Source organism: Balaenoptera musculus, chromosome 3 (genome assembly GCF_009873245.2).
Source record: "Balaenoptera musculus isolate JJ_BM4_2016_0621 chromosome 3, mBalMus1.pri.v3, whole genome shotgun sequence".
Lineage (NCBI taxonomy): Eukaryota > Metazoa > Chordata > Mammalia > Artiodactyla > Balaenopteridae > Balaenoptera > Balaenoptera musculus.
This window is the reverse complement of record NC_045787.1, coordinates 93,859,840-93,879,815: the sequence shown is the minus strand read 5'-3', so window position 1 is coordinate 93,879,815 and position 19,976 is coordinate 93,859,840. Positions and strand designations below refer to the sequence as shown.

The following is a 19,976-nucleotide window of genomic DNA, read 5'->3' as shown; positions in this document are numbered from 1 at the left end:
TCCTCAGGGTGGTGGCTGCTGAAGGCTGGGGTGCCTGTGCCAATTTCTTAGAATATGACAATAGTGAAGTCTGCCTCGCTGATGGACTCTTCCTTTCATAAAGAAGGAATCATGCAATGCTGCTTGATAGCATTTTACCCACAGGAGAACTTCTTTCAAAATTGGAGTCAGTCCTCTCAAACCCTGCAAATACTTTATCAACTAAGTTTATGAATTATTCTAAGTCCTTTGTTGTCATAACAACAATCTTCACAGAATCCTCAACAGGAGTAGATTCTATCTCAAGAAATCACTTCTTTGCTCATCCTTAAGAAGCAACTCCTCATCCACTCAAGTTTTTTATCATGAGACTGCAGCAATTCAGTCACATCTTCAGGCTCTGCTTCTAATTCTAGTTCTTTTGCTATTTCCACCACAGCTAGAGTTACTTCCTCCACGAAAGTCCTGAATCCCTCCCCTGCAAGTCATCCACGAAGGCTGGAATCAACTTCTTCCAAACTCCTGTGAAACTCCTGTGAATGTGAATGTGAACATCATGAATCATAATGTTCTTAATGGCATCTAGAACGGTGAGTCCTTCCCAGAAGGTTTTCAACTGACTTTGCTCAGATCCATCAGAGGAATCACCATCTATGGCAGCTATAGCCTTACAAAATGTATTTCTTAAAGAAGAAGAGTTGAAAGTCAAAATGACTCCTTGATCTGTGGGCTGCAGAATGGACACTGTATTAGCAAGCATGAAAATAACATGAATCTCACTGTACGTCTCCATCACAGCTCTTGGGTAACCAGCTGCATTGTCAATGAGCAGTAATATTTTGAAAGGAATCTTTTTTTTCTGAACTGTAGGTCTTAACAGTGGGCTTAAAATAAATTCAGTAGACCATGTTGTAAATAGATGTGCTGTCATCTGGCTTTGTTGTTCCATTTATAGAACACAAGGAGAGTAGCACAATTTTAGCATAACATTAGCATAATTCTTAAGGGCCCTAGGATTTTGGGAATGGTAAATGAGCACTGGCTTCAACAAGGTCACCAGCTACATTGGCCCCCAACAAAAGAGTCAGCCTATCCTTTGAATCATTAAAGCCAGGCACATCCTAGATGGCATCTTCTTCCAACAGAAGGCTCTTTTGTCTATACTGAAAATCTGTTGTTTAGTACAGTCACCTTCGTTCATTATCTTAGGTAGATCTTCTGGATAACTCAATGTAGTTTCTACATCAGCATTTGCTGCTTCACCTTGCACTTTCATGTTATGGAGATGGCTTCTTTCCTTACACCTCTGCTAGCTTCAAACTCTTCTGCAGCATCCTCACTTCTCTCAGCCTTCATGTAGAGTTGAAGAGTTAGCGCCTTGCTCTGGATTAGGCTTTGGCTTAAGGGAATGTTATGGCTGGTTTGACCTTTTATTCAGACCACTAAACTTTTTTCACATCAGCAATAAGGCTGTTTCACTTTCTTATCATCTGTGTGCTCACTGCAGTAGCACTTTTAATTTCCGTCAAGAACTCTTCCTTTGCATTCACAGCTTGGCTAACCGGTGCAAGAGCTAAGCTTTCAGCCTTCCTTAGCTTTCAACATGCCTTCCTCACTAAGCTTAATCATATCTTGCTTTTGATTTAAAGTGAGAGACATGCAACTCCTCCTTTCACTTGAACTTAGAGGCCACTGTCGGATTATTAACTGGTCTAATTTCAATATTGCTGTGTCTCAGGGAACAGGGAGGCCCAAGAAGTGGGAGAGAGATAGGGGATTGGCTGGTGAGTGGAGCAGTCAGAACACACACATTTGGTTCGCTCTCTTATGTGTGTGCGGTTCGTGGCATCCCAAAACAATTACAACAGTGACATCAATGATCACTATCACAGATCACTATTACAAAGATAATAATAATGAAAAAATTTGAAATATTGCGAGAATTACCAAAATATGACATAGAGGCACAAGTGAGCAAATGCTGTTAGAAAAAATGGCGCCAACAGACTTGGCTTGAGGCAGGGTTGCCACAAATCTTCAATTTGTAAAAAATACAGTATCTGTAAAGTGCAATAAAGCAAAGTGCAATAAAATGAGGTATGCCTGCAAATTTGCATTGTTTTTAAGTCACTGAGTTTGTGGTCATTTGTTAGAGCAGCAGTATAAGTGAATACCAGGTCATACTGAAAACAGAGGGGTTAAGAAAATGTCAACAAGCCAGATGTTGAAATCCCTAGTCCTTTTCTTCAATCAGTTCCCAGAATTCCTACAGTTAGGCCTTCTTCACCCTCTGGACTGAAGCCTGGAACAAACTTCTCCAGGAACTGTACCTAGATCTAAAGTTAATGACATTGGAGGTTCCAACTTTGGCAGAAACTGTTATCTGTTCACCAAACTCTACTTCCCAAGCACACAATTCAAGAATATTTTCCATTCTCCCTTGAATTTAAGGGAGCCATACAACTCAGTTTTGGACAACGTGATGTGGTAGGCAGTTGCAGTGGCATACCAGAGCTGGCACAATTGAAAACCAACAGTGCGTATCTCTTCCCATTTCTGCATTCAGTCACATGATGTCACTATATCATGCTGGTAGCATGAAACTGACCATAATGGAGTACTTACATCATGTAGCCAATACTACAAAATAGAGTTCTTTCCTCCCAGGTGAGTCAGTTGTTAAAAATACACTGTCCATGTACCTACTGGTCATCTGTATGTTTTCTTTAAATGCAAATCAAAACTATAGTGAAGTACCACCTCACACCAGTCAGAATGGCCATCATTAAAAAGTCTACAAATAACAAATGCTGGTGAGGGTGTGGAGAAAAAGGAACCCTCCTATAGTGTTGGTGCCAATGTATTGATAAGCTGGTGCAGCCACTATGGAGAAGAGTATGGAGGTTCCTCAGTAAACTAAAAATAGAATTACCATATGATCCAACAATCCCACTCCTGGGCATATACCCGGACAAAACTATAACTCAAACAGATACATGCACCCGTATGTTTATAGCAGCACTATTCACAATAGCCCAAACATGGAAACAACCTAAATGTCCATGGACAGATGAATGGATAAAGAGGATGTGGTACATATACACAATGGAAAAATACTCAGCCATAAAAAGAATGAAATAATGCCATTTGCAGCAACATGGATGCAACTAGAGATTATCATACTAAGTGAAGTCAGAAATAGAAAGACAAATGATATGATATCACCATATGATATCACTTATATGTGGAATCTAAAGTATGGCACAAAGGAACCTATCTACAAATCAGAAACAGTTTCACAGACATAGAGAACAGACCTGTGGTTGCCAAAGGGGAGGTGGGTGGGTGGGGGAGGGAAGTACTGGGAGTTTAGGATTAGCAGATGTAAACTACTATATATAGGATGGATAAACAAGCTCCTACTGTATAACACAGGGAACTATATTCAATATCCTGTGATAAACCATAATGGAAAAGAATGTAAGAAAAAGAATGTCTACATGTGTTTAACTGTGTCACTTCGCTGTACAGCAAAGACTGGCACAACATTGTAAATCAACTATACTTCAAACAAAACTTCCTTTAATTTTAAAAATATTTTTAAAATTAAAAAAAAAATACACCATCTAGGGGCTTCCCTGATGGCGCAGTGGTTAAGAATCCGCCTGCCAATGCAGGGGACACAGGTTCGAGCCCTGGTCTGGGAAGATCCCACATGCTGCGGAGCAACTAAGCCTGTGTGCCACAACTACTCAGCCTGCGCTCTAGAGCCTGTGAGCCACAACTACTGAGCCCACATGCCACAACTACTGAAGCCCGCATGCCTAGCCTGTGCTCTGCAACAAGAGAAGCCACTGCAATAAGAAGCCTGCGCACCGCAACAAAGAGTAGCCCCCGCTCGCCGCAACTAGAGAAAGCCCGCATGCAGCAACGACGACCCAATGCAGCCAAAAATAAATAAATAAAATAAATTAAAGAAAACAATACACCATCTAAGCCTCACTCATAAAAATTCCTGCACAATCTTCCATGTTAACTAGATGCAGAAGTTCCATTGACACCATCTCAAGAATGACAAATAAATGCCCACAAAGAAGGTTCTAGCTGATCAGAAACACCAATACTATACTTTATGTGAGTGAGAAATAAACTTTTTTTGTGTTAAGGCACTAAGACTGGGGGGATTGTTGTTACAGCAATTGTTACCCTCGCTAAACTGCCTAGCCACAGTGTCTCAAGTAAAGCTCATATAGATAACCTCTACTCATGGATTCAGCGTTTCCAATTAGTTTTCAGTATCCTATCTTTACACAGAAGTCAACCAAAGATTAGTGGACATCTGAAGACAGCTCGAACATAAAAGCTAAGGACAAAAGTAGGGGAGAAAAGCAACGGAGAGGAAACAAACCAAGTAGGAAGAAGAAAATTTTTAAGTATATATAATTAATACCAGAGAGATAAGAAAAGATAATCCAACTATGAAACAGGAACAGCATACCACAAAACAGTAACATTCAGAAATTTTTTAAAAAGAGTTCACGTAAATTAAAAATATACGGAGAAATTTTAAAATTTGGGGGAAAGACTGGAAAATAAAGTGAGAAAATCATTCAAAAAATAGGACCAAAGGGCGGAAAGATAGAAAATAGAAGAGAAAGGATAACAAAAGTAGAACAACAGTCCAGAGAAATGCTGAATAAAAGGAGATTCAAAAAGAGAAGAGAGCAAACTGAGAAATTTTTCAAGGAAAGAAACAAGAACTGCCAGAATTAAAGAGCCCATCAAGGATCCAGCACAACTAATGAAAACAGACTCATAGCAAGGGTCTATGAAACTTTAGAAATTGCTGACAAACAGGACTCTACATATTTTCTGGACAGTAAAAACAGATCATACACAAAGAACAGGTAATCAGAATTGCATCAAGCTTTTCGATAACAATACTGGAAACTAAAAGGTAATACAGCAATGCCACCAAAATTCTGAGGAAAAGTTATTTCCAACCAAGAATTCTATAGGCAGTCAATGTAAAGTTATACTCTTTTCAGACATGCAAGATCTCAAAAAAAAATCTACCTCCCATGACCTTTCTCAAGAAGTTACTGGAGGATAACTCCTGTAAGCTCCACCATGGTAAGGTAATAAACCAAAAAAATCAAGCAACAAGGGATCCAACACAGGAATAGGCAAAAGGAATACCTAAGATAACAAAGATCCTAATATGACTTCCATAAAACAGGTCCAGGTTGGACCTAGTCAAAGGATTCCAGGAGGGATTTCTTCAGGAACATGAAACTGATAGAAGATGTATATGACTGAGACAAATGGCAAAGACATGAATTAGTGATAAGTAGATAAAAAACTTGATCAAAGGAAAAGGCGACTGTATCTGCAAGGAAAATGAAATGTCAGGAAAGGAAAAACTAAGCACAGTTTACAACATGGTTCAGCTGAGGATGTTTACACAAGAAATTAATGTAAACACCAAATACTGATCTAATCAAAATTATGAAGTAACTATGAAAGGACTGGTAGGATACAGATGCTGGGCGGGAGGGGTGGAAAAAGAGCTAAATAATCATTTTCAATAGCAGAAGTCAACAGATCATGCCCACAAGTGAAAAATCAGGCAACAAAACAAGCATGTTATTTAGAGACATGTAATAATCACCGAGTTATCAAATAAAAGTATGTACCTGTGGGAAGGGGGAAATGAGAGCATGTTGTTTTTTTCTTATAAACCTTATAGAACTATTATATTCTTTAACCTATGCTAATGTATAACTTTGATAAGCAAACTAAAAATAAAAAAGGGAGGGAGGAGAGTATGGATTCTGCAACCAGACTATCGGGGTTTATTCCTGAATATGGTCTATATTAACTGGGTGACTTTGAGCAAGTTACTTAACTTCTCTGTGCCTGAGTTTTCCTCATTTGCAGCAAGAATAACAGTATCTACCTCACAGAGCTGTTGTGAAGATTGAAGATGGAGTTAATATACATAAAGCTCTTAAAAACAACAGCTGGCACATAATAAGCATGGATTAACACTGACTTACTTTAGAAAATCTACCTCTAGGCCTTGTTAGAATTCTAATGATAGTGTAAAGGTCTTAGAGGAGTTCTATTTTAAGGAAAGTTATCTTTTTGCATTATATTATTGTTTATAAACAAATAACAGGTTAAATATGCTAAACCTTAATTATGTTTCACTATTTTAACAGTGAAAAGAATTTCTCATATGAACTTCAAGACTGCTACCTGGAATCATCTTTCTTAAAATACCAAGCAATACTCAACTAAGAAAATCAATACTGGTTAAGAAGTCTTGAAATTTTAATCAAATAACCAGTCTAAGTTAAGATTAAACAAATTAAGTCTCTGCTTACATAAGACAACTTCCCTTTCTTTAAAAATCAATTTAATTTAACAGCTTTCATAAAGAAGCCTGGAGCTTGCCTCGGGCTGTTCAGATTTCCTAACACTATGTTTCATAACAAAGGTATACATACATTTAAGTCGGTCACAACTCCTAAATTACATCAGTCTAAAGACAACTAGAGTTACATAAAGGCAACAACTTTTATTATTTTAAATACTTCTTAATGTATACTAAAAATTAAATGTTAAAAATTCAGTATCCCATTAATAAAACCTTATCTTTTCCTATGTTTCTTCCTTGTTCCTACACATATATCATAAAAGGCAACTTTAAAACCCAAACTTTCCTCTAATCAAACAGTAAATATGTCATTATCCTCTTCCCTCCCTCCCACACACGAAGAATTTTTTTCTTAAAATGCATTCATTCGGGCTTCCCTGGTGGCGCAGTGGTTAAGAATCCACCTGCCAATGCAGGGGACATGAGTTCGAGCCCTGGTCCGGGAAGATCCCACATGCCGCGGAGCAACTAAGCCCATGTGCCACAACTACTGAGCCTGCACTCTAGAGCCCGCAAGCCACAACTACTGAGCCTGTGTGCCACAACTACTGAAGCCTGCGTGCCTAGAGCCCGTGAGCCACAACTACTGAAGCCTGCGCACCTAGAGCCTGTGCTCCACAACAAGAGAAGCCACCACAATGAGAAGCCTGCGCACCGCAACGAAGAGTAGCCCCTGCTCGCCGCAACTAGAGAAAGCCCACGAGCAGCAACAAAGACCCAATGCAGCCAATAAAAAAAAAAAAAAAAAAAAAAATGCATTCATTCACTCCACTGAATGTTAGAATATCAAGAATTACCAAGATGAAAGAGAAAGTTTCTTTTCCCAAAGAGCTTAAAGCAAGAAATAAAATGAATATAACTACTTAATATTTTTATCTCATGTTCTATATCTTGCCTTTTTTATATTTCAAAAAAGAAATAGATGTCTTTATAATAAAAGGGGGCAACACCTGACATAAGAACAGCACAAATAATATACTATAAGAAGGGGAACAAATGATTTTCAGCAGCAAGATTATTTTCAAAGAAAAGTGACAGATATCTAGGAACTGCCTTAAAGAACAGATAGAATTCAGAAATGCAGAGAAGAGGGAATGTGAAGTTTCATGATACTGGAGGCAGAAGGAAAAGTTTGGGCCAAAGCATGGAATCAAGAAAAGCGAGAAGCATATATGAGGAATAATAATTAGCTCATTTTGCAAAAGGAAGAGGACTGTCTTTTTCCTAAAAGGAAGAGAAGTTTGAAAACTAAGCCTCAGAGCACTCCAACATTTAGGAATCATGAAGAAGAGAAGGCCCCAGCAAAGAAAATTCAGTGGTTTTTTTGCCAGACCTCTCCCAAGTAAGAAGTCTGGCTGGAGACTTGATATACGTGAGTAGACTTCACTTTAGCCTGAGTGTATAAAGAACAAGCAGTCATCATGGGGCTACCCTTAAATCCCAAACAACAAGGAGGGAAGAGGGCACCTGCAACATAAATTATATTAACACTTGCCCAGATATTTCATTAAATTTCTTTGAACTCTCTGGCATTTTCCCCCACAATGCATGAAAATGTATTAAAAATACTTAGCACAAGAAAGAAAGCACTCAATAAATGACAGCTATTATTAACACTCTAAAATTAACATCTACCATGCTAAAATGTTTCCCACTTTCAGCGGCCAAAACCTTATTATTTAATTTAAATAACAAACAGCTGAGAAGGTGATAGACTGAGAGTTTGAAATATTTAAAGAGAGAGCCTGAACCGTGGTGGAAGCTGAAAGGTCTGAAAACTCAAAAACAAAGTAAAATTTGGGGAGGAAAGTTGGAGTAAGGTATCTAGACAATTCAATGGGAAAAGAATAGTCTTTTCCACAAATGGTGCTAGGAAAACCGGATAGCCACATGCATAAAAATAACGTTAATCCCTAGCTCACACCCCGCACAAAACTTACTCAAAAAGGATCACAGACCTAAGTATAAGAAAACTACAAAACTCTTGGAAGGAATTATAGGTACTAACCTATATGACCTTGGAGTCGACAAATCTTTCTTAGATGTGCAAAAAAACACAGGCAAAGGAAAAAATAGATAAATTGGACGACACCAAAATTAAAAACCTTTGCACTGCAAATGATATCAGCAGGAAAGTGAAAACAACAAAACAGGAAGAAATATTTACAAATCATACATCTGTAAGGTACCTGCATCCAGAGTATATGAAGAACTCTTACAAACTCGATAACGAAAAGACATATAACCCGACTTAAAAATGAGCTAAGGATTTGAATGGACTTTTCTCCAAAGATATGCAAACAGCCAATAAGCACATGAAAAGATGCTCACTGTCAGTGTCATTAGGAAAATACAAACCAAAATCACAATGAGATACCATTTGACATTCACCAGGACGGCTAGAATCAAAAAGACATATAATAAAATAACAAGAGTTAATGAGGGACTTCCCTGGTTGTGCAGTGGTGAAGACTCCGTGCTCCCAATGCAGGGGTCCTGGGTTCAATCCCTGGTCAGGGAACTAGATCCCACATGCATGCTGCAACTAAGAGTTCACATGCTGCAACTAAGGAGCCCGTGAGCTGCAACTAAGGAGCTGGCAAGCCACAACTAAGGAGCCGGTAAACTGCAACTAAGGAGCCCACCTGCTGCAACAAAGACCTGGCACAACCAAATAAATGAATAAATAAACAAATATTTTTTAAAAAAAAGAGTTAATGAGGATATGGAGAAATTAGAACCTTCATATATTGCTGATGGGAATGTAAAATGGAATAGACAATCTGGAGAACAGTCTGGTAGTTCTTTAAACAATTAATAAACAAAGTTACTGTATGACCTAGCAATTCCATTCCTAGATACACACCCAAAAGATGTGAAAATACATGTGCACAGAAAAATTTGCACATGAATGTTCACAGCAGCACTATTCATAGTAGCCAAAAAAGTAGAAACAATTCAAACATCCATCAACTGATAAAGGGATAAACAAACGTGGTATATCTATACAATGGAATATTACTTGGCCATAAAGAAGAATGCAGTACTGATATGTGCTGTGACATGAGTGAATCTTGAAAGCATCATGCTAAGTGAAAAGAAGCCAACCACAAAAGACTACATATTTCATGATTTCATTTATATGAAATGTCTAGACTAGGCAAATCTAAAGACACAGAAAATAGATCAGTGGTTGCCAGGGGCTGGGGGGAGTACAGATTGGGGAGTGACTATTAATGGGTATGAGGTTTCATTTGGTTTGATGAAAACGTTCTAAACTTAGATTATGGTGATAGCTGCACAACCATGATTACCAAAAAAAAAAAAAAAATCACTGAATTGTACACTTTCAATGGGTGAATTTTATAGTATGTGAATTATAAATTATATCTTAAACTGTTTTTTAATGTTAGGTAATTCTTTAAAATTAAAAAAAAAAAAGCTGGGCAAGTTTTTTAGCTAACTTTCTCCTTAAAACATCTCTCAATGAAACTCTTCTCTGGAAGAATCTTGTAGGACTTTGTATTATGTAATAAGAAGGAAGTTCATTCCAAAACAAGGTCTACAATTCATTTTGAGGAAATAAGAGTATCTGAGAACAATCTCTGGAATGTTCTACAGTCCCTAAGTTATATAATTTTCCAACCAAGGATAGGAATTAGAAAGAAGTAGTAATAATAAAAGTAATAATAATAAAAGTAGTAATAAAAGTTATTATTAATTTAGGTAACAAGTATTGAGTCTTTATTATGCATCAGGTTTTATAAGTATTTTCTTATTCAATCTTCATTTAAAAAAACATTTTTCAAAATAAAAGTCCACAGTAGAAGTCTGGTTAAATAAATTATGATACACTATACAACAAACTATTATGTAGTCATTAAAAAATTATTTTCTGGATATGACACCAAAAGCACAGGAGAAAAACAAAAAAGGTAAGCTGGACCTCACCAAAATTAAAACCTTTTGTGCATCAAAGGACACTATCCTTTGAAAAAGGATACCATTCCTTGGGTGAAAAAGCAAACCACTGATTGGGAGAAAATATTTGCAAATCATATATCTGATAAGGGATAGATATCCAGAATGTATAAAGAACAGCTCAACAACAAAAAATCAAACAGCCAGATTATAAAATGGGCAAAGTACTTAAACAGACATTTCTCCAAAGAAGCTATACAAATGATCAGTAACCACATGAGAAGATGCTCAACGTTACTAGTCAGTAGAGAAATGTATCCTATGACCCGTGTTCACAGCAGCATTATTCACAACAGCCAGAAAGTGGAAGCAACCCAAGGATCCACTAACAGATAAATGGATAAACAATGTGTGGCACGTACATATATGCAACGGAATATTATTCAGCCTTAAAAAGGAATGAAATTTTGACACATTTGACAACATAGTTAAACCTCTGAAGACATCATACTAAGTGAAATAAGCCAGTCATAAAAGGACAAATATTGTATAATTCCTCTTTCATGAGATTCCTAGAGTAGTCAAATTCATTGAGACAGAAAGGAGAATGGTGGTTACCAGTGGCTGGGAGAAGGGGAGAATGGGGAGTTAAGTGTTTAACAGTGTACAAAGTTTCAAGTGGGGAAGATGAAAAAGTTCTGAAGATGGAGAGTTAGTGATGGTTACACAACACTGAGAATTTACTTAATGCCACAGAGCTATATACTACCTAAAATGGTAAATTTCACATTACATATATTTTAGCACCATAAAAAAATTATTTTATAACAATCACACTCAGATATATTGATGACAGGAAATGGAAGAATATATGTGTGGTGGGATGAACTATATATATTGATGACAGGGTCATCAGATATGTTGATGACAGGAAATGGAAGAATATATGTGTGGTGGGATGAACTAGCAATCTTCCCCACTTAATTAGACAGCACATAGTAATCAAAACAATTCAGTGGGTCTGACATACAGATAAAGAGCCCTCTCCTTCTGGGTAACAAAGGGAACAATGACTGACAGCTACTGATTCTTGAATTACAAGGCTCGAAGCAAGGCAGGAAGGATGTAAATGCTTCTCCGCACAATATTAGAGGTGGTTTAGTGGGCTTCACATAAACTTTGCTCATCTATAATTAAGGCTGTGAGATGTCTGGGAAAAATAAATGCTTTTCTTCTTGAGTTGTATTACTTCACAGGTTACTTAGGAAACGAAACCAGCTTGATCACTGGTCTCATTAGTATAGAGGCTGCACAGAATTGAGCACTCACTTTTACCTTCATTCACTGGGCTAGCTCTCCTACCTCTCCAAACCAGGTAGAGAAGAAAATAATTGAGCAGAGTCTCATTACTGAGCATCACTGACTCTCCTGCAGAGGCCAGAGGCATTGTTCAATTGTGCAAAATACAAGTGGGATTCAAGGAGAAATACTTCTTGTGGAGAGCGTGTTAGGGATGATGTCATCAGACTGAAAGATTCGAAGAGACTGTGTGATTTGGCATATGGGCATGATCTGTCCCTATCTTTCTCTCTGACTTCATCTCTTGCCACTCTTACCTGTGATCACTCAACTTGCCTTCTTGTTATTCCTCAACACAAATTTTGGACCCATCTGAGGGATCCTGAACCTCTTTCTGCCTGAAACATTCTTTCCTCAGCTGTTCTCAAACACTCCCTCACCTCATTCAGTTCTCTTCTCAAATGTCGGGTTTTTAAAGAGGCTTTCCTTGATGATTTTATTTAAGAGAGCCTCTCCCCCATCATTCTCTATCCCCCTACACTGTTTCATTTTTTTTCATAGACTAATCACAGTTGTTACATAATTTGTTTATTGCTTATTTCCTATCACTAGAATGTAAACTCATAGGGCAGGAAGGACATCAGTCTTACTCATTACAATATTAGCAGTGCTTAGAACAGGGGCATACAAACAACAAATAGATATCTGTTGAAGGAATATGGGCAGAGGAAAAGAGCATAGAGAGTGCAATGGACAGGTCAGATAGTATCGAAAAAGGCCGCTCCTACTTTCAAAGGACTAAGTCCAGATGTGCCTCCCCTTGGAGACTTAAGAACTTGACACCTGATAGCTAGAATACCGGCCTTTACTCCTCCTACACTGCAGTATTCTTGAGAGTTGCCTGATCCTTCAGTAAATAAAGTTGTTTGTCTGTATTGCAGTTCAAAGGATTTGGTAAGCGGAAGGCTGATAGGGCTGAATGGGCAAGGAAAAAACATGTGTAATTTATCCTAATGTGAGAGTTTTACACAACAAGAAACTGGAAGGGGACTGGCTCCTCTCGGTGGTCTACAACTCAGAATCACCTTGGCTTAGCAGCAGCAGTGAAGAAATCCTAACCCAAAAAGCACAAAGACAACTCCAAGTGTTAAAGAATGAATTCTTTGACTTTATAACAAAAATTAGCAAATATTGCCCTTTGGGATCAAAAAAGGGAAGGTCCCTGATACACTCAGGTTACTTACAGAAGTTAAACTATGTGGGGAAAAAAAAAGATAATACACAGAGAAAAAAATACATGCAAATTATTAAAGTGCAATTAACATACACTATTGTATTTTTAAACATTTAACAACAGAACAGCCAGACATTAACCAGATATTTGGTTATCTTAAAGCCACAAATGTTCCATAAAACCAACAACAGCTTCAATGCATTCTTTGTGTTAGTAATGTCTAAAAGGTATATACTCTTCATTGAAATATTCTGGAAGAAAAAATTTAAGAAAAAATAAACAAGAAATACAATATCAATAGTTATCGATGGGTGGTGAAATCAAGGATGTCCCTAGTAATCTTTTCTTTTTTTTTTTTGGTCACGCCATGTGGCATGTGGGATCTTAGTTCCCCAACCAGGGATCGAACCCGTGCCCCCTGCAGCGTGGAGTCTTAACCACTGCATTGCCAGAGAAGTCCCCCAGTGACCTTAATACTTAAATATTTTCCATGTAATCACAATAAAGAAACTTATTTAAAATTAAAACAATAAATAATTGAACAATCAACTTTACTAAAGAAACATAATACAGCCACATTATACAAGACCTTTCTCAGTCCTGAAAGGCAGAGGAATGAACTATAACGCTGTCCTATTTATAACCTTTTCCCCCAAACCAAAAAAAATCACTGTAATGGTGAACATTTTATTTCTTCCTTTCAATACAATTTTCAACAGGTTTATTCATCTTAATTTTTTAAAAGCAAGTTTTCAAGCATACTACCCACAAAAATGGTGATTATATTAGAATTTGAATTTTTCAATGATCCATTGGTGTAAGGAATACCTTGAACTAAGTAAGATCTTTTGTGGCACATGTTCAGAACCACGTATTATCAAGAACCATTCCTGATAGTAACATCCTCAGAAGCAATCTAAAATTACAGACGAAGAAACTACCTATTCAAAAGAAATAACATGAGCTAATGAAGAGAGAATAGTGGACACTTTTTTGCCTACCCACATCCACTCTTCTCTTCCACCTTTCCAACAGAATACCTATTTTCTTCATGTTTCCACCCTCCTCAGCTACAAGGGTGGATCCCCATTCGTATAAGCTGTTACTGGTCTTGGGTAGAACTAACCAGGCTGAAGGGAAAGACACAGCCCAGGATTACAGGAACAGATCACTCTCTCCTTGTGCATTTTATTGATTACAACTGATTTCAAGGAGGAAATCAGCCTTTGGACATCAATTTTGTGAGAAGGAGGGCAGAGAAAGAGAAAGAAACTGAATCTGTGATGAAATCATTGATTTGCTGAATCAAATAATTTTGTAGTTTGTCTACTAGTCTGCACTTCCTATTCTGTATCCTAACAAAGTTCTTTTTAAGCAAATTTGAGTCAGGTTACATACAACCCAACTTACATAGCCAAAAGCATCCTAACCCATATAGAAGGAAATCAAATCATTTTGAATTATCTTGTTAACAAAAGTCGAATACTATATGTTAATATGTGTTAATACCTTAATTAATACTTAGAACTGTTGACAACTACATCTCCATCATAAAAATAAGTTTAAGTATCCCATCTGTCACGTTGTCTTAATAGCTACCCAAAAAAGACATCAGTAAACACCAATGCATCTTTCTTAAAGATCTTTTAAAAAGAAAAAAAGTTATACATACTTACACTTTATATTTTTTATGTAAATACATTCAAAAAAAAGGAAAGAACAATCAGAGTTCCTTCTAGGGCTTGCATTTGGTTGACAAACAGCTTAATAATCAGACATAGTTTATAAGAATATTGAGACAACTCGTGTATGTAAGAGTTTGAAAACTTTCCTGTTTGCACTTTGTGTGCATGCTTATACATACACAATTTTTTATATGTGTAGACACAACTAAGATAATTAATGTTAAAAAAAACACTTTTATTTTATTACAGATATTCACCAAAGGATACGCCATGGTGCATTAATAACATGAGAATCATAACCCAAGAGCTTTTTTTTTCTTGCTTGATGGCTATGTAAAAATATATCTGGCATATGAAATATCAATCTCCTTAGTCATTTACAGTAATACACATATATTGCCAAGCAAATATAAAAACACTAAAGTTTACTGTTGCCAAGTTGCTATGGCTAAATATCAATTAAAGAAACAAACCAAGAAAAACATTTGAACTTCTGCAGTCATAGCTCAAGGATACCGAAGGTAAAAACAAAAGTGGATGCATTCTGATGTAAATTGATACAGCCACTATGGAGAACAGTATGGAGGTTCCTTAAAAAACTAAAAATAGAACTACCATATGACCCAGCGATCCCACTACCTCAGGCATATACCCTGAGAAAACCATAATTCAAAAAGAGTCATGTACCACAATGTTCATTGCCGCTCTATTTACAATAGCCAGGACATGGAAGCAACCTAAGTGTCCATCAACAGATGAATGGATAAAGAAGATGTGGCACATATATACAATGGAATATTACTCAGCCATAAAAAGAAACGAAATTGAGTTATTTGTAGTGAGGTGGATGAACCTAGAGTCTGTCATACAGAGCAAAGTCAGAAAGAGAAAAACAAATACTGTATGCTAACACATATATATGGAATCTAAGGAGAAAAAAAAAAAAAAGGTCATGAAGAACCTAGGGGCAAGACGGGAATAAAGACGCAGACCTACTAGAGAATGGACTTGACGATATGGGGAGGGGGAAGAGTAAGCTGGGACAAAGTGAGAGAGTGGCATGGACATATATACACTACCAAATATAAAATAGATAGCTAGTGGGAAGCAGTCGCAGAGCACAGGGAGATCAGCTCGGTGCTTTGTGACCACCTAGAGGGGTGGGATAGGGAGGGTGGGAGGGAGGGAGATGCAAGAGGGAAGAGATATGGGGATATATGTATATGTATAACTGATTCACTTTGTTATAAAGCAGAAACTAACACACCATTGTAAAGCAATTATACTCCAATAAAGATATTTAAAAAAAAAAAAGTGGATGCATTCTGAGTCCATCCTTGAAATCTTAACGTCTGACTCTAGCAGAATGAATCAAAAACTTCATTTTAGAAAAACTGGTGTGACTTCGTATGTCCCTCACATAACAGCAGGTTGGAGGCACAATCAAACCTAAAAATCTATTACAGTAGGAACTAGAAATCTGTACTATTAAAGGGTAAAGATGAACATATAAATTGTTGTATCATGAGAGAGGATAAATGAAAAATGGAAATCCAATGCAGTAAGGGAAACTGGTTGGCAAATGGTTAAATAGTTTTCAAACTCCTCAGTGTCAAATCATTATTGTTGGACTCAAACCTCAGCATCCTATCAGAGTACAGAACTGGTACCTCAGCCACACACGTAGATATCCCTTAATAAATTAAACTAAAAACTGTCAATATTATTGGATATCTACTTCTTAAAGACTTCTTTCAACTAAAAACAGAAACAGTTGCAGTTACAGCTATTTCATCATTACTTCTGTCCTAAAGGCATAGATTCTTAAAACTTCTAGTTAATAAAGGACTGAATTTTAAGAGTTGGAAGGGGGACTTCCCTGGTGGCACAGTGGTTAAGAATCCGTCTGCCAATGCAGGGGACACGGGTTCGAGCCCTGGTCTGGGAAGATCCCATATGCTACGGAGCAACTAAGCCCATGCACCACAACTACCGAGCCCGCGAGCCACAACTACTGAGCCCGAACACTGCAACTACTGAGCCCATGCGTTGCAACTACTGAAGCCTGCACGCCTAGAGCCCACGCTCCTCAACAAGAGAAGCCGCTACAATGAGAAGCCCGCACACAGCAACAAAGAGTAGGCCCCGCCCACCGCAACTAGAGAAAACCAGCGTGCAGCAATGAAGACAAACGCAGCCAAAAAAAAAGAGTTGGAAGGAACCTTAGGAAATCATTTCTAATCCACACTCCATCTCAAGCTAGGAAACTCTGATGAATGCATTTAGCAAAGATGTATGGAGTTCTTTATATTCAAGGCTGAATGTTGATTGCTGGGGGTAACACAAATATATCTAAAACCTGATACCTTCCTTTAAGGAATCTATAGGATGCCCCAAGGAATTTTGGGATGTGAAATAGAATATTGTACCATAATACAGATAAAAATAAAATCCTAAGAACCAAGAGGAGTCTTTAAGCAAGGTAAAAGGATTCAGTGGATGCTTAAGTGATGTTTGAGTTAAGCCTGGAATCTACTAGACATTTGGCAGTGGAAGGGAAGGACATTCCAGGCAGTGAGAATAGAATAAACTCTGATGCCCTGTACATACAGACTTCATTTCCAACTCCTCTTTCCTTACATAGTCTACTATTGCCAGGCCAGTCATCTTGGCACCTATTCTTCCAATAAGACAGCTTCTTCAAACAGGCATTCCCTCCGCAGGGCCTTTGCATCTGCTGCTCCCTCTGCCTGGAAAGAACTTCCCCCAGATACCTGCAAGGCTGGCTTTCTCGCCTCCTTCAAGTCTTTGCTCAAATATCACCCTTCTCAGTGAAAACTTACCTGACTACCTTATTTTAAAGTGTCATCCTTGCATTCCCTATCACCCTTCCCTGCTCTATTTTTCCCACAGCACTTATTATTATCTAGCATGGTATATTATTCTACTTATTAGCTTTGTCTATGCTCTTGCTGAAAGAGCAGAAGTTATCTGTTTGTTCACCTCCAAATTTTAAAACACTGCCTGCACATGGTAGGCATGACATCAACATTTGCTGACAAACAAATGGAATAAAGAGTGAATAAATGAACTGACTGAATGAAAAAGATTTCTGCCCTCAAACAGTTTATGATCTATCAGAGAAAGCAAATATATAAATAAATTATCTTAAATTATTCCTGAATGACAAAAATAAATACACAGTTGGCAAAACTCAATTTATAAAAGACCAATAACAGTTCCTAGCACCCCCACTTCCACACGACCAGCAACCACTAGATTCTTCTTTTTTACATGTCTTAGCTCTCTGCCCCCAGTAACACTGTCATGTAGCAATGACCAAAAATGACACCAGAGCTGCCACTGCTGCAAAAACTGTCTCTTCCCACATTAACCTTCACTGCTACCTACTGAGTAAAGGTAAAAGATATTTCTGTTGCCATTGTTGGACAAGAGAAAGATGTATTCCTGGATTTCCAAATTCAATACATTTTTCTGTACGTGGTTAAATTCTACACTACAGAAGTGGTTACACTGATACTATAGATTAGCCATGAAACCTTCTACTTTGAATAGTGCTTAGTTATTAAGTGGAGATATGGAAAAACACATTTTAAAATTGTTTCACTATTGGAACACACTGTTTCTACACTGCAAATGGATGGCACAGGCAAAATGACTAAAAGAAAGATTTCTTCAATAAAGGCTAGTACAGTACTATATTTTAGGCAGATAGGTAACAATGTTAAAGTCAAGGGGATTTTTTCCACTCTGAAGAATCAACTAGAATTTTATCCTGGATTAAAGAATGATGTAGAATTCTTAGAGCATTAGTATTTAAATTATGCTACACTAAAACCAATCAGGAGTAGTAGAAAATATTCTTTATCGCCAGCAAAAGCAAAACTACTTAAGGAAATGAGCTCAAGATTTCTCACTTCAGCTAACACCTCCACAGACTGCATTATCATTTTAGGCAAAGTGACATTTCACATTTAATTTTTAACAGCAGGAATGATTTCCATCTGGGATTTATCCGCATAAAAGTGTTAGCCTTGGCACACTTTCAGTATTTAACTGAAAGCTCATTTTTTGGCTCTAAGCAAAATGCCCAATACTACGCAATAGGTATTATCTCTACATTAATCCCACCACTGAGAGCCTAATATTGTGTTCTACATAGTGGTGAATTATGCCTTCAGATAAGCACATCTGTCTGTAACCCTCCCTCAAACGCTGTTAAATTACTTATCTTCACTACCTTAAAACCTTCTGCATTTTTCAACAATATTTACACTTCTAAAAGAGTTTAACAAATATTACTATTCTTCGTAAGGAGAAAGAAAAACTATAAATTAGGGCAAACTCCCTTGCGTAGAAAAATGCCAAACCAGCCGCTGAAATGGTAACTTTCAGGTATAGCATCACAGTTCTAACTGGTCAAACTACAATCCTCGCCAGTTATTGCAGGAGTAGATAAATTGCAGCCGCTGGGGGGAAAGCCACACAAAAACGTTAGGTCCTCACTTATCTTTTTCGTTAAAAAGGAGACACCTGAAAGTCAGGGGCAGTCGATCCCGTAAGGCAACCTACTGGAGAGACTGTCTGGGCGTGCAGGTCTCCAAACGCAGGAAGCCAAAGTTCCTGCGTGACGACAGGATGGCAGCGAAAACCAGTAGCCCATCCGTCCACAAGAGAAGAGAAAGAAGTCCACCAGGAAAGGCTGGGAGTCACGGAGGTGGGGCTGCGAGACCTGCCGGCTCCGCGCCGTCTCCCTCGGCTGCTAACAGAATCCGCGGGCTGCAGATCGGCGAGAGCGCCGGGTGGGCTCGCGGGCACAGGGGGGCTGCGGCTGACCGACTGGCTTCGGCCCCGCACCGGGAAGTCTCCAGGGCCTCGCCCGCGCAGCCGGGAAGCCACCCAGCCCACAGACAGGCGGAGGAGCCACCTGGGCAGAGCCACGTCGGAGGAAGGGAGCGCGGCGGGAGGTGGGCACCCGGCACACCCACCGGGAGGCTGACAGCCCGGAGCGCGAGACGGCTGGGGCGCGAGAAGGGCCGCGGCGCGCTTGAGGGGGTCGCCCTGAGGGCGCCGCCGGCCGCCAACGACTCCCCCTAGCCCGAATCGGCGGCAGCGGGGTACTCACGTAGGGCTGGTAGAACTTGGAGAGCCGCGGCTTCCCGTGGTTGTTAAAGATTAGGATCGCCTTGATCATGGCTGAGCCGGGCCGACCGGGTGGGAGCTGGGGGCCAGGGCGGGGGCGGGAGCGCGAGCGCGAGCCTCGCCTTGGGATCTCGCTGGCGATCCTTCCCCACCCGCCCCCTCCCGCACACGCGCGCGCCCCCGCGCGCGCCCCGGAGCTGCGGGGCAGGGCTTGGATAGGGCGGGGCCTGGGCGGGGTCGGCGCGGAGGGAAG

At 38.9% G+C, this 19,976-nt stretch overlaps 1 protein-coding gene across 3 annotated transcripts in view; it reads right to left on the bottom strand.

Moving 5' to 3' along the window:
• Positions 1 to 19,907, bottom strand: part of AP3S1 (adaptor related protein complex 3 subunit sigma 1) — a 69,030-nt gene extending 49,123 nt beyond the window's left edge. For 2 of the 3 annotated variants that reach the window (XM_036846932.1, XM_036846933.1), the window contains exon 1: positions 19,707 to 19,899. In XM_036846932.1, the coding sequence (XP_036702827.1) occupies positions 19,707 to 19,775 (69 nt within the window). In that variant the 5' untranslated portion in view covers positions 19,776 to 19,899. Of the gene's footprint in view, positions 1 to 19,706 lie in introns of all 3 variants that reach the window. The other variant, XM_036846931.1, reaches the window with a different exon arrangement.
• Positions 19,908 to 19,976: the final 69 nt, after the last annotated feature.